Source organism: Osmerus eperlanus, chromosome 14 (genome assembly GCF_963692335.1).
Source record: "Osmerus eperlanus chromosome 14, fOsmEpe2.1, whole genome shotgun sequence".
NCBI classification, from domain to species: domain Eukaryota; kingdom Metazoa; phylum Chordata; class Actinopteri; order Osmeriformes; family Osmeridae; genus Osmerus; species Osmerus eperlanus.
In genome coordinates, this window is record NC_085031.1 from 5971750 (window position 1) to 5985942 (window position 14193).

General features: G+C 45.8%; 2 protein-coding genes across 9 annotated transcripts; one reads left to right on the plus strand and one right to left on the minus strand.

The window, feature by feature from the left end:
* Positions 1–1050: 1050 nt before the first annotated feature.
* rad23b (RAD23 homolog B, nucleotide excision repair protein) lies at positions 1051–6536 on the plus strand. The gene is made up of 10 exons (XM_062478227.1): positions 1051–1279; positions 2209–2290; positions 2790–2869; positions 3653–3837; positions 3939–3994; positions 4116–4243; positions 4415–4538; positions 4676–4803; positions 5114–5341; positions 5895–6536. The coding sequence occupies exons 1-10, from the start codon at positions 1214–1216 to the stop codon at positions 6006–6008; spliced, it is 1191 nt and encodes a 396-aa protein (XP_062334211.1). The 5' UTR covers positions 1051–1213; the 3' UTR covers positions 6009–6536.
* Positions 6537–8274: 1738 nt separating this feature from the next.
* Positions 8275–13421, minus strand: klf4 (Kruppel like factor 4). 8 transcript variants are annotated; one of them, XM_062477932.1, is made up of 6 exons: positions 13105–13421; positions 12853–12964; positions 12311–12354; positions 10964–11795; positions 10394–10561; positions 8275–9379 (listed from the first exon to the last, which is right to left on the minus strand). In XM_062477932.1, the coding sequence occupies exons 4-6, from the start codon at positions 11712–11714 to the stop codon at positions 9204–9206; spliced, it is 1095 nt and encodes a 364-aa protein (XP_062333916.1). In that variant the 5' UTR covers positions 11715–11795; positions 12311–12354; positions 12853–12964; positions 13105–13421; the 3' UTR covers positions 8275–9203. The 8 variants fall into 8 exon arrangements, with proteins under 8 accessions (XP_062333916.1, XP_062333913.1, XP_062333918.1 ...); XM_062477929.1 differs by having other exon boundaries at positions 12311–12673; XM_062477934.1 differs by lacking the exon at positions 13105–13421 and adding an exon at positions 12445–12557.
* Between the last annotated feature and the right edge of the window lie 772 nt (positions 13422–14193).

Consider the following 14193-nt stretch of genomic DNA (forward strand, 5'->3'; position numbering starts at 1 on the left):
AGAAGCAGAAGGGAAAGAGAGAGTCTAGAAGAGTGAGGGGAGGAAGAGAGAGTAGAGGGGGGATCAGGCCAAGGGAAGTGACCTTGTTGAGCTGCATCATATTATCACAGATTTGACAGGGTCTTCTGAAAGTCAAGGCTGTGCTGGGCTAGCTGTGACACCGCCACTCTGGGTTTAGAACACAGTGTTGAAGGAGAAGGATTGCCGGTGCTAGGTTGTGCCCATACTCTGGGACATTAAATATTTCATTGGTGTTGTCACATTATACATCTCACATCAGTTGTTACAAAACATTACTTAAAATGTAAGAGGACTAGCTGTTGGACAGTGCAGTGCTTGAATTTTTAATAAATTCCTATTATATAGTTATGTGCCAAGCAGAGCAATGAACAATGTAACTGAAAGGAACTCAACTGTCATAGTCTTAATTGTTCCCAGAGGTGTGGTCTATGTGCTGAAAATTATGCCCCTGTCACCGAGGAAACAGCTCTGTATAACTGCAGTCGCTGGACAGACCCTCCAGGTCAGAAGTCTTCCTTCCTCTCCGCTAGCCTTGGAGGGAAGCTCCTCCATGAGCCTGGCCTGAGGCCTGCCCATACTGATCCCTGCCCTTAAACGCTTCATGAATATATGTGCCAATTTCACAGGAACCCACTATCTCTCTCCATCAGTCTGAGCTGTGGGCCGCATCTGAATTAAGACAGGGCTTCTGTTCTGTAGAATGCTACTGCCTCACTGGAGAGTCTTTGGTTAACGCCAAAAAGTAAGAATTCTGATACAACCACCATCACACTGGATGTTTAAAATGACTATGTACAGAATGTTTTACTCTTTTCACAATGATCCAGGTTAACGGTATCTATGGGTCAGACCAGTTATGTTTATATGTACAGTTTATTTAAAATGTTAACAAAGACAATTCAGCGTCCGAGCTAGTCACTGTCAATGGTTTGAGAGAAAAGCCTACACGTCTTTGGCTACACTCAATTTCCCATATCGTCTGCGCCTTCTCACTTGGCGCATGCCCGTGCGTCTTTTTAGGTGAAGTTGGGTTTGTTTATGCGCAGAAAAAGGCGATAGCGTAATGGCGGCTGACAGTCTGTGACGAGCTAACGAAAATAGCACAAATTCTTGCTACCACTCCCGTATATTTCTCTATAGGATAGAGGGAGAAACAAGTTCCAACCCCTTAGATACATTGCACGTCGCCAAAATGCAGATTACGTTGAAAACCCTCCAACAACAAACGTTTAAAATCGACATTGACGGAGAAGAGACGGTGAGAGCAAGTTGTAGCCATGCATTATAGTTGAACGGGTGGTGAGCTTCGAGAAGTTGGTCAGCAAGCTAGCATGCTAACATTAGCTATATACCGTTGGCTAGCTTTTTTGTCAAACAAAAGTAACGTCAGCGTGTTGGTTAGCTAGAAAAGTTAACTATAAAGTAGTTTCTATGTGTTAAGCAAATCGTTCAGTAAATATAAAAGTATGCAAGTTGGCCTATGCTTTACGGTGTCCAACAACTTCTGTACAGTAACTCGTGAGCTAGCTTGATAGCTCTAGACTAGCTGTTAGCTAGCTAATTATGGAACGTTTTAGCTATCGTAGCTAGCTAATTTCAGGTATTAATCCGACATATGCTAGACAGCTATAGTAACCAATTATAGGTAGACTATGCGAGTTTTACTGCAGAAATCTGGGTTTGGCATGGTGTGCCCTTTGTCCGAGTAAAGTACATTGATTAATCACTTTGGTCAAAATTAGTCAATACCTAGCTAATGATCATAAGAAGTCCAATCAGCATTTTAGCACTAGATAGTCAATTAATGTGAACTTTTGGGAACAAAATGTCCTCATTTGACTTCCTGCTAGTGATGTAGCCAGCTACATTAAGTACTTTTGACTTTGACGGGTCGTTCTGGTTTTCAGCCAAAAGAAGTAGCAAACATAAAACGGCACTCTTTTCAGAGATTTTGATCGCCAACTAGTATGCAGATAAGCACTTCCGACATAGTTAGCTTGCAAGCGATCAAACTAAATTAAAATACACAATCAGAATGTATGGGACACAAATGTTGTCTAATGAACTATGTAACTTATTTCTAATCTCACCTAACTAAAACGTATGCTATTAAAACGCTTCTCAGAATGAACCTTGATCCCAGTGTATCCTCCTGTTTCTCTCTCCCCCCCCCCCCCCCCCCCACAGGTGAAAACCTTGAAAGAGAAGATTGAGAATGAGAAAGGGAAGGACGGTTTTCCAGTGGCAGGACAGAAGTTGATATATGCAGGTATAGTCAAGTAAAAAAATATATATATATGCAAGAAAACATTCACATTACATTTATGCATTTAGCAGACACTTATATCCAAAGCGACTTCCAAGAGAGAGCTTTACAAAAGAGCATAGGTCACTGATTATAACAACGAGATAGCCCCAAACATTGCGAGCAGACAAAACATGAAGCATACATTGTGGAAAACCAAATAAATGCCAAAGGGAAGAACCATAAGAGCATGCAGTTAAACAAGTTACAATTGAAAACCATGAAACTCCCCACAAGAGTGCAAGAGTGTACCTGTAGAAAAAACTAAAAACAAGATCTATTTTCCTCCTTTCCTTTAAGGGAAATTACATGCCAATCCCTTCTGGCAACATAGGTGCTGATTTGTGTAATGAGAGACTATTAAGACATTGGCCTACAGACCAATCTCACTGCACCCAGAAAACAATCCCTTTTAGATTTGTGTATTAACACCATTAAAATGTAATCTATGTTGTCCTCACAGGCAAGATCTTAAATGATGACACAGCTCTCAAGGAGTACAAGATCGACGAGAAGAATTTTGTGGTTGTCATGGTGGCCAAGGTGAGGAATGAGGAGTATGTTTATTTATTCGACTGAGGAACAAAAAAAACTGGTTCTCTCAGTGCTTAGGCCTTCAGAGCATTATAAAGAGCTTGCTGTGACCTCAAGTTAGGCCCAAGGGCACCAGAACTATCTGTTTGAATCCAACAACATATTTGCAAGAAGCAAGCCTGTCTAATTCATCCATGCACACGGGAGGGGCTTGCATACTGGGACGACCACTGGTGACGGCAGATGGAGTTAATTAACTTTCCATGTCATTGGATGGACCTGTGTGTGTCTCTCCCTACCTGTACCATTTTGTATGCACACGTTTGTGTCAGTGGGAGACTCCCTTCTGTGTTTTGTTTGTGCGTGTTATGACAGTGTCTCCTCTGCTATGTGTGTGTGGTGTTGATCTCCTCTTCTCTCCCAGGGAGAGTGGAAGAGAAAGCCAGGGAGAGGTTGTAGTAGATTTCTTAGACTTGTCACATTATCCAACTCGGTAGCCTGTCACAAGAGGCAGCACATGAGCCCCGCTGAGCAGAGTTACTTAGGAGGATAGTGTTGCTGCTTCTCCTCACCACAGTGGCCAGGCATCAGCAACAGTTCTCACAGTAGCATGGAGAGTTTCAATATGCTGCCTCTGCACACCGCCGAGCTTTGATAATCCATCCAAGCGTTTAGGAAGTGATAAATTACAGCATGTGACTGCCACGGAACAAGTGGAAATTCATTTGTCAGTCAACGGTATGTGTTTGCTGTCAGTAACAACTCTTCCCTCCCTCCCACCACTATCTGCAGCCTAAAGCGGCCCCAGCAGCTGCCCAGCCTGTCGCTGCCGCCTCCTCCTCCTCCAGCACTACAACTCCTACAACCCCCTCTGCCTCCTCGACGGCCCCAGACAACACTCCGGAGGGGGCCCCCAAGGAGGACAAGCCAGCCGAGGAAGCCCCTGCCACCACTGCCCCCGCCAGCACACCCACCAGGTAGTGTGTGTGTCTGTGTGGGTGTGCGTAGTATTCCTGCTCTGATTGGACTGCTGATGCTGAGGATGGTGTGTCATCTCGCCGATGCTCTTCCCTTTCAGCTCCTCTGGTCTCTTGACAAACGTGAACATATTCGAAGAGGCCACATCTGCTCTGGGTAACTGGTCTTAGATTTGGCATCTTTTATTTTCATATGATTACAGACCTGGATCAGTCTCCTGAGTCTCTGAGCTACTAGGAATGACAATACTGTGTGTGTGTGTGTGCCCCCCTCCCAGTGACAGGCCAGTCCTATGAGAACATGGTGACTGAGATGATGCTGATGGGCTATGAGAGAGAGCAGGTGGTGGCGGCCCTCAGGGCCAGCTTCAACAACCCAGACAGAGCTGTGGAGTACCTGCTCACGGTGAGGACGTTGCGCACAGCCACCACGCCGTATCCACCACGTCACACTGCTTAACCCCAGTCCTCTGCCATCGGAGCAGCCTTGCTACACGTGCTCCCCCCCACCCCCATATGTGGAGGTTGTGTTTGGGCTCTGGTCGTTCTCATGTTGTGGTGTTCCTGTGTTGTTCAGGGGATCCCTGCCGAGGGTGAGGGCCACGCAGGGCCAGACCCAGTGACAGCGCCTGGGGGAGGGACTGCAGGGCTGTCTGCCGGAAGCATCACCTCCCCCTCCAGTACAGCCCCCAGCACAGGAGGTGAGGGTGTGCTGGAACTGTGACCATGCTGAGCCCGACCTTGGCAGTATTCTCTATCCTTCACCACCTACTCCTGCCCTTTTCTTACATCCCCATCCCTCCCTCCCTCCGCCCCCCCCCCCCCTCTCTGTCTCTAGGCAACCCCCTGGAGTTCCTGAGCGACCAGCCGCAGTTCCTGATCATGAGGCAGCTCATCCAGCAGAACCCCAGCCTGCTGCCTGCCCTACTGCAGCAGATAGGCAGGGAGAACCCTCAGCTGCTCCAGGTATGGACGGATGAAAGGTATCGAGGCATGTAGGGCAGGGGTGAAGGAAGCCTCGTGTAGACGTCCCCAAATCAGTGTGGTCGTCTGGGCCTCACTGAACTGGGATTTTGTACCATGGTCTGCCCCATGACACACACACACAGAAAGACCCATGACATCATCACTGCCCCTCGTCCAAGGCTGGCATGGCAGCCTGCTGCAGTCATGATGACTCACTGCTGCTTTGGAAGATGCTCCACCCACCCCATGCCAATCCCTCTGTGGTTTTTGCACCGTCTTAATTTGATGTTTGCCCTCTCCTCTCCTGCAGCAAATCAGTCGGCACCAGGAGCGATTCATCCAGATGCTTAATGAGCCTACCCCAGAGGCAGGAGGCCAGGGAGGAGGAGGAGGAGGAGGTGGTGGTGGCGGTGGGGGAGGAGGAGGAGTTGGCGGTGGTGGTGGAGGAGGAGGAGGAGGAGGAGTCTCAGAGGCCGGAGGAGGAAACCCCATGAACTACATCCAGGTCACACCCCAGGAGAAGGAGGCCATTGAGAGGGTGAGGAAACTGAGATGGTGTGAGAGGGTGAGGAAACTGAGATGGTGTGAGAGGGTGAGGAAACTGAGATGGTGTGAGAGGGTGAGGAAACTGAGATGGTGTGAGAGGGTGAGGAAACTGAGATGGTGTGAGAGGGTGAGGAAACTGAGATGGTGTGAGAGGGTGAGGAAACTGAGATGGTGTGAGAGGGTGAGGAAACTGAGATGGTGTGAGAGGGTGAGGAAACTGAGATGGTGTGAGAGGGTGAGGAAACTGAGATGGTGTGATTGTCATGTTAGTATGTCTGGAGGAACTCTGCCGAGGAGTAATAAGACTGGATAACCAAGATAGAGCTGTTACCAGTCTTAAAAGCTGTGCTCCCTCTGTCGGCCTGGTTAGGAGTGAAGCTATCTGTTAGTTGACCACACGTGTAGTGTGTGTGTGTGTGTGTGTGTGTGTGTGTGTGTGTGTTGGTGGGGGGGTGGGGGTTGACGTATTCTCAAACATTCCCTTTGCTTCTCTCCTGTTGAACATCTCCTCTCTTCTGACACTGACTGTCTGTCTTCTCCCGCAGCTAAAAGCCTTGGGGTTCCCAGAAGGACTTGTTATACAAGCCTACTTCGCCTGTGAGAAGAATGAAAACTTGGCCGCAAACTTCCTTTTACAACAGAACTTTGATGATGATTAAGAAGGGAGTTGCCGTAGTCATTTTTCTTTTTTTCTCGTATTTTTTTCTTTCTTCAATTCATCACATTGGATTTAAACATAAAAACACAGGCCTTGTTTTGTGAAGTTTCCTAAATCTGACAACCAATACAAATCTTCTCTGGTGACACTGGATAAGCTTGGTCATATAGGGGGAGTGGGTGGGGGGGTGGAGTAAAGATGACTTTGTTCATCAGACACGATCGGTGTCCAACCTGTTATTTTTTTTTTTTTTCTCTTTTTGTATTCAGCTGAGACCAACGTGATTAATTTTTTGATCATTAGGAAGAGGAAATTGGTTTAAATGGTTGATCGCAGACCAGGGGTATCCCATTGTAGAAAGCAGGGGCCGGGACGGGGGTGTGTGATTGGGCAGTTTTGTTTGTCATTATTCATACATCAATGTAATTGTTCCATTGAGTGTGTCTTCTGTCTCAGCTGACTACCATAGGGACCCCAGGACATGCAGAAATACAGTTTTAAAAGACAGTAAAGAGTTTTAAACAAGCAACACTTGTGTTATTTTGCCTTTTTTAGTTTTGCGTAATCCTTTATATTTTAATTTTTTAACATTTATTTTATTGTATTTTTTTAACCAAATTCAACTTGTGAAGTGCATGAATTCCGGCCAATGAACAAATGTTCCTAGGGAGCAGAACAGACTGCAGCATTGTGAGTAGAAGCAGCTGTCCCACATCCTACCAGACAGACATCCAAGGGCATGTGTACATGAAGACCCTAGCTCATAATGGTTTACAGTCACTATCACTTTCACCGATTTTCATTTATACAGATAAAATAAAACCTTTTAAACTGACGGAGCAATGCCCGATCATGCGTGCCTGCTTGTCTGTTTAATAGATAACCGATAATAAAGGAATAGACTAAATGTACTTCCAATGTACATCACACCATGTAATGTACCATGTAGTCCTGCAGAGTGCAGCACAGACCACACAGTACTTTTTCTTCAGCTTTCCAAAACTGTTGAAAAGTTGCACCAAGGGGATACTATGTTAAGCGTGCAAAATCTTTTTACGGCAATTAAAATCATTTCAATACTGATGCTTGTATGTATGAGGCATCAGATTTATGGGGGTAGGGTTGTCTAGTAAGCATCAAACAAGTCTCAAATGTATAGAAAAACGATATAAACCACTTGACTGTCGTTTGACATTCTCCCAGATGTCGGATTCCACTGAAGACACATGACTTGCAATGCATTTATTTTTTGTAATGGAACCAGGATTCCTACCGCAATACCAATTAACGCTGGCTTGCTATTGCTAATACTGAATCATATGAAGCACATACAGAATTAGATGAGAGGTGATGGAGCCTGGAGGCCATGTTAGAGTGAATGATGTTGATAGTGTGCACACACTGAGATTGTGCTAAACCACAAGTAGTTATGCACATCACAGCTTTATGTCGGCTATACACCAATGCCTAAATTGTGAGGTTTAAGAATGATAATTTCCTCAATCTCAACACCATTCTCCTTATATTCTGACAAACTCGATGGTCCTAACTTTACCACAAGCAACCTGGTTCAAAGTTGAACTCAGATTTTGTAACAGAGTTGAATACCAGCCAATAGGCTAGGCTTACCTATTCATTCTTCCCTGCTGACAGGTGAATAGGGAACGCCATGGAAACAGGACATGGTAGAAGTGTATTTTTTGGAACATCTTTGGAACGGTGGCATTGTCTTCACTAGCCTGCGGCAGTCTCAGTATCATCTCAGGCCAGACATTGTGGGAGCCTGCTGTAAGCTATTCAAGAATTTTAAATGTGTTTACCAGTGACAGGAGCGTGAGGAACAACTGTTGACTGCAGAGAACAATATCCACTAGATACAGAGGGCCTGGAACGGCATCCTTTTTCTTTTTGGCTAAAAGACTTTTATGAATTGTGTTTTAGTAATAGGATAAATGACTGCATTCACACTTAAACTGATCGGTTTGGTCTACAACGCACTCAGCCATGCTGGAAATGATGAAACTGAAGTAAAGGTGGACTGAAGAAATGATGTTTTTTCAGGCAAGGGATGAAGAGCATTTTCGAACCGGTGGTGTCATCATTCTAGGACGCATCCAGATGAGTGACATTAAGACTAGGAGGATGAATGAGATGACTGCAGAAATCACCATGCACCATCTTTACTGTAGAGAGAAGTGTCTGAAGGTATTATCCAGACTGTAACACAGAATGGTGATGCAGAAACAAATATAACAGTGGACAGAATCTAAAATCTAATTTCATTTATTTTTTTATATTGTAAAATACATAAAATACAAAACAATAAGAAAGCATTTTATTTACAATTGTACAAACTTAAGATTATATTACATATTTTAACTATAAACAAAAAAGCTTTGTTCAGAGTTACCAATTTCTTTAAAAAAATATGAATGTCTCATATAAATTATTGCACTTTGCGACCACAGTGCATTGTAGATTGCCATCACCATTAACATGCCGAGAAAAATTTACCTGATTTTTACTCAAATTTTCAATAAAAGGTCTCCATAGAAACTAAACAGACAAAAAATATGGCACTTAAAACAAGTTTTACCTATTCATTTATTTTATTTCTAATCTTTGGTACCTTTGAATACACTAGGGTAAGAAAGCACCATCTTGTAACATATAAATTAATTGGTACCTGACGTCCATGGCTTTTATAGTGGTGTTATAAACTTACATTTCTAATGCAGTATGTTTAACAGTGTTTTGGTTGACTGGGAAACAAACAAATGGAATGTTGCTGATAAGATTGAAGGCCTCTGAGATGATGCTAGGTGTGTGTGTTCTGTGTATCTCGTCTCCCTGAAGCTAATACAATTCCAGTCATACATTGGCACCTGGTCCTCCCAAGTTTTGTCGATACAATTACTTCCAGTTTTGGTCCCGAGATAGGAATAAGAGGTTGCCGAGGTTACTGAAGGGTGTGGTCTGATCCCCCAACAAGGCTGGGGGAGGAGCAGCCGTCGGAGGAGTCTGTAGAGGTGTCCGTGACGGCGGCTCTGTGATGCTGCTGTGATGAACCACACAGCTTGTCTTATAGCCTGACTGGCTGAAGGCAGTACGGCTTCTAAAAACAGTTTGGTTTGTTCAGGTTCGGGTCGTAAGTCTATAGCTCCCGAGTCTTTTCGTCGGCGGCTTCCGGCTCGTCTCACAAGTGCCTCTTCATGTGCAGCGCCAGGTGGTCAGAGCGAGAGAAGGCCCGGTCGCACTTCTGACACTGGAAGGGCCGATGGCCCGTGTGCTTCCTGTAGTGACGCGTCAGCTCGTCCGAACGGGCAAACTTCCAGCCGCAACCCTCCCAGTCGCAGTGATAAGGCTTCTCTCCTGCGAGACAAGCATTCACCGACAAAACACACACACAGACAAAACAGCAACAAAAACAGCAGTTAGGGTTTCGCCCTGAGGTTGAGACGGACAGAGCTAACTCCTGTCTTCCCACCATAGAAAGAGGTTTGTCCTGTCCTGCAGTGCATAGAGAGAAAGCTGATCAGCCTTTGGCCATATTTGAACAGGGATCGGTATCAACCTGCTGTTTAAATGCCTGTTGGTGACACCTGCCAACTAGCCCGCTCTCTCTTGCTATGTGCACAGGATGACTCACTACTGTAAGTTACTGCTGGTATAGGACCAGTAGCCTTGCCAGTCTAGAAAGGTAGCAAATGACTGGATTTTAACAACACGGAACAGCACATGAACACCTGTTTATCTACGAATGAAAGTAAATACAACCATTATAGTATTGTGTGTCACATAGCTTGATGGAACTGACACAACCAAAGAGCACACTGTAGATGTCCTTACCGTACAATGTTACACATAGATTGATTACCCCAGCTACAAACACGTCTCTTTACAGACTCCCAAATATCGTTATCAGATTCATAGACTGTGTGAAGACAAACTACACACATCGCTCATTCCTGAATGTGCATGTATATTTTAATATGTTTCTACCATAAACAAACAAAAAGGAAAAACTAGATCATTTTTGAGGTGCCTGTGTTCAGAGGAGACCAAGTAGTGGATGTATTGTAAAGCCAGGCACCGTGTACATAATATAAACCTGTGTGTGTGTGTCTGTCATGTACGGACCTGTGTGTGTGCACAGTACAGTTGTGTGTGTGTCTGTCATGTACGGACCTGTGTGTGTGCACAGTACAGGTGTGTGTGTGTGCACTGTACGTGTGTGTGTGTGTGTGTGTGTGTGCACCCTACAGGTGTCTGTGTGTCTGTCATGTACGGACCTGTGTGTGTGCACAGTACAGATGTGTGTGTGTGCACTGTACGGGTGTGTGTGTGCACCCTACAGGTGTGTGTGTGTGTGTGTGATGTACAGACCTGTGTGTGTGCGGTGATGAGCCTTGAGGTGAGAGCTCTTGGTGTAGGTCTTCCCACAGCCTGCGTAGTCACACGTGTGTGTGGCGATGCGCTTCCTCGGCCAGGAGCGCCGGCCGCGCTTCGGCTTGGGCTCCTCCGGCAAACACTCTGGTCCAGGGGTCATCAGTTCTGGGGGAGGAGTCAGGTGGAGTTGATTTAAATGAACCAATGAGGAAGAAGCTACACATGTCCTGTCAGATGTCACACACACACACTGCCTCCCTGGCTTCTATCTTCAGCTGGAAGAACGTCCCTTTGATCCTCCCTTTAGAGTAAGAGGGTGCAACAACAAAAAACGGGGTGCAGAATGAACCTTCATCTCAATCTCTCTGAAGTATAGTTCTGTACTCCTCACATATTCTACTGCGCCTGACTGCTTGTAGACTGTGACCAACACACAGCTAGGCTTGGTGAGAAATGTCTTCCTGATCCCCCACCTGATCTCTTTAACCCTAGATGGACAGCATAGTGCTTCCTAGCAGTGGGGCCTGCAGTTATGAAGTCAGAGCAGCCTTAGAGGGAGGGACTGACCTTGGTACTGGATGGATGGAGGCTGTGGGAAGGGGGCGTAGCCAGGGGATGGGTGGTGGTGATACCCCGAGGTGGGCAGAGACAACTGGGGGCGGTTCAGCCCCTGGCTGGAGGGGTGCTGGAGGTCCATGACCAATGGGTGCTCCGTGGACAAAGGGGAGGTGGCTGGCCGGTTGGCCCCCAAGGGCCGCCCTGACGGTGAGTAGCCGTGAGGGTCCAGGAGGGGCCTAGGTCCGCCCCGAGGCTGCGAGTGTGAGTTCAGCCCCAGGTGGAGGTCCATGGGCTGGGTGATGGTGCAGGTGCTGGGGGTCTCCTGCTTGATCCGGGGACAGACAAAGGGCAAGTCCGTAGCCGGCGTGCCGGCGGCTTTGCTCATGCTCACGCCCTGGCTATAGTCCCCCATGTCCAGGGTGGTCTTCACCACAAACTTCCCTTGGAGGCTGGTGGCGGCGTGGAGGTAGGCAGGGTCCAGCTCCGGCCTCATCAGCTCGGCCACGAAGCCCCCAGAGGGCGAGACGTCACTGATGTCGGGGATGGTGTAGAGGAGGTCTGGATCCTGAGGGGAGGGCAGGGGGTAGGAGGAGGAGTAAGAGCTGGGGGAGGGGGGGAGGGCCTGGGGTCCCCCCACTATGGCTTCCTGTTGTTGCTGTTGTTGTTGTTGCTGTTGTTGTTGTAGCATGGTGTTGGAGAGGATGAAGTCGTAGTCCAATAGGTCCAGGTCAGTTTCCGGGTCTTTCTTGGCCATCATCATGGTGACCAGGTCCTGTTCGGTGCAACTGCTGCCTGTCGGAACAGTCGGCCTCTTAAGATGAGCCAGCTCCTCTTTCCATCTCTGCAGGAAGGTTGACACACACACACACACATCAGTCTCAGTTATATATCATTGCAGAGGGTCCACTTAAGAATAAACATAGTTCAAACATGAAATCTGTTTTAACTGTAAAGCCCTTTATGACAATGGGCCGTACAAATACATTTTTATTCAATTTCATAGAAACAGACCAAATATTTTCGAAAGACCAACTGTTTTCGAACGTTTATATTTTCAGAATGTCATTCTCAATTATAGAACTGGAGTCTTGATGATTCAAGAAATCTCCAGAACTGAGGAAGCAGTGTCAATACAATCTATTCTGATAGGCTGTTCCGTGAATTCTGCTTGAAAATTCATGTCGTGTTTCTCATCCTGGGACCAGTCTTGAAGAAACAGACCTTCAGGTCTCAGTAAGGCAGACAAACGGAGACATCTGAGTTGATTGTAACGATAGTGAGCAGTGTCAGTGAGACCGCGAGATTCTGAGTGAGCTGATGTGAGTGTGTAGCATGTGTCCTTGGATCAAAACATACCTGCCTAGTGCTGAATACAGATTAGCCAACAGTTCTCTGGGTCACTGAAATGGGAGATTACAATTACTCTTTAAACAGATCAAGTGACGTTTCATATTTACTGTATGTGTCTTGTGTACTATATTTAGACTTACTGTATGTGTGATTCTTTCAGTTGTTGCACTGGTCACGAAATTGAAATTAGGCCTATCAATTCGAATATTTTTCTCAAATATAAAAATATTATGCCTTGATCAACTGACATTGCCTAAAAAGCAAAGCAAACAGCTATGAATCAATGATGGTTACTAGTGTGTAGCCATCCTATACTCTCCTCTGTCCGGCCATGCTGGAATCTGCTCGGGGCTGGGCGGGTGAACGCCCCTGAAAAGTGCGGCACTGTTAAAATAACTGTGAGCGATGATCACCTTATTTTACAGGCAGAGAAATCCCAAGCAAATTAAATCCATAAAACACCGTTATTTTGTATTTTGGTCTACTGTGAAACACAGCCTAACCTCATTCTAGTTAGATATATAGTTCAGACAGCCTATCATACTCACTAAATTTGCAGGTCCCATGGATTTGTTCTTGACAGTCGGGCCGCTGGCAAACGTGGATATAGAAGGTAACAGGGTGCCGCTTAGAGCCATTTCAAAGTCACTTGATGGCTGCCTGCAAACAAAAATACGAAAAAATACAATAAATCCTTGTTGAAGGTAGTTCCCTCTGGATTAATATGTTTGAGATTATTCCACAAGCGCTGTCTGTCAGTGACAGTCGCTAGGATTCAAAGTGGCGGAACAGCCCCGCACCTCATCAGTGAGTATTTGGCTCTTTCGTCTTGATCAGTGTTTTCAGTACAATACACCGATTGTTTTTAATGGGTAGTGTAGCCTACTCTCGTATCCTTTTTGGTAGTCCGTGGATGTGCGCTATAGTTCAGTCCAAGCCATGTTAATGGGCGCACCGAACGAAATACGAGACACACACTCACGCACACTAAGCTTGGTAACGTTGTAAGTTGATCAGGAGTGAGGCAACGTACGGGGGTTCCCTCGTCTCCCTATCCGCCCCGCTGCCATGCAGTGCCCTAGTTGTACAAGGCTGAAATGACACAGAAAGGGTGAAACAGGGAATTCTAGCCAGCTACTGCTTATATCCGCCGGTGGACACGCCTTCTGGTTGCTCAGCAACGACAGCACCCTAAGGAATAACAGAAAAAAAAGGCGCAGTTCTGACGCTCGCTTGCTCGCTCACGGGAGAGAGGGAGGGAGTGAGCGAGAGAAGAGGGGGGAAACAGGCACGCTGTCTCTCCTCCGTTACTGTTTACCAAACAGAGCGATAGCAACAGGAGGCTCATCCACGCGGTGGCTTCATATTCATGTTAAATGTTGTGTGACAGCTTCAGATTTTGTGCATAAAAAAAAAACTCTTAATCTAAAGCACTAAGTACAGTCTATGGCCAAGGGTTCCCTGGAGCGATAGCGGTTGCCTGGAAAGTCTAGCATGACTGGGGAATACCTTTAGGCTTATCTGACATGATTGTGTGTGCCTGACTAAAAAGATTACACGCAGCCCAATTTATTTTAACAGCTTGGTAGCTATAGGCCTTTGCGACTGTTTATGATAGTAAAATGACAGGTTAAGCAATGATTTAAATGTAACTCTTCCCCAGAGAAAATGCAAGCCACTACCGACATGGCGGTTCCACTTATTGAATAAAATACTTTAATTGAGAATATTATGTTAATATCCTTTGTATAAACCAAAGTAGTTCCATAGTTATGACAGATGTATAGGTCAATACCGGGAAAATTAATGTAATATGGTACTATATTTTGTTGCAGGATTTCAAATAGCCAATTTCCAAATAATTTATGTTAAATGTAAAAAATAATTGA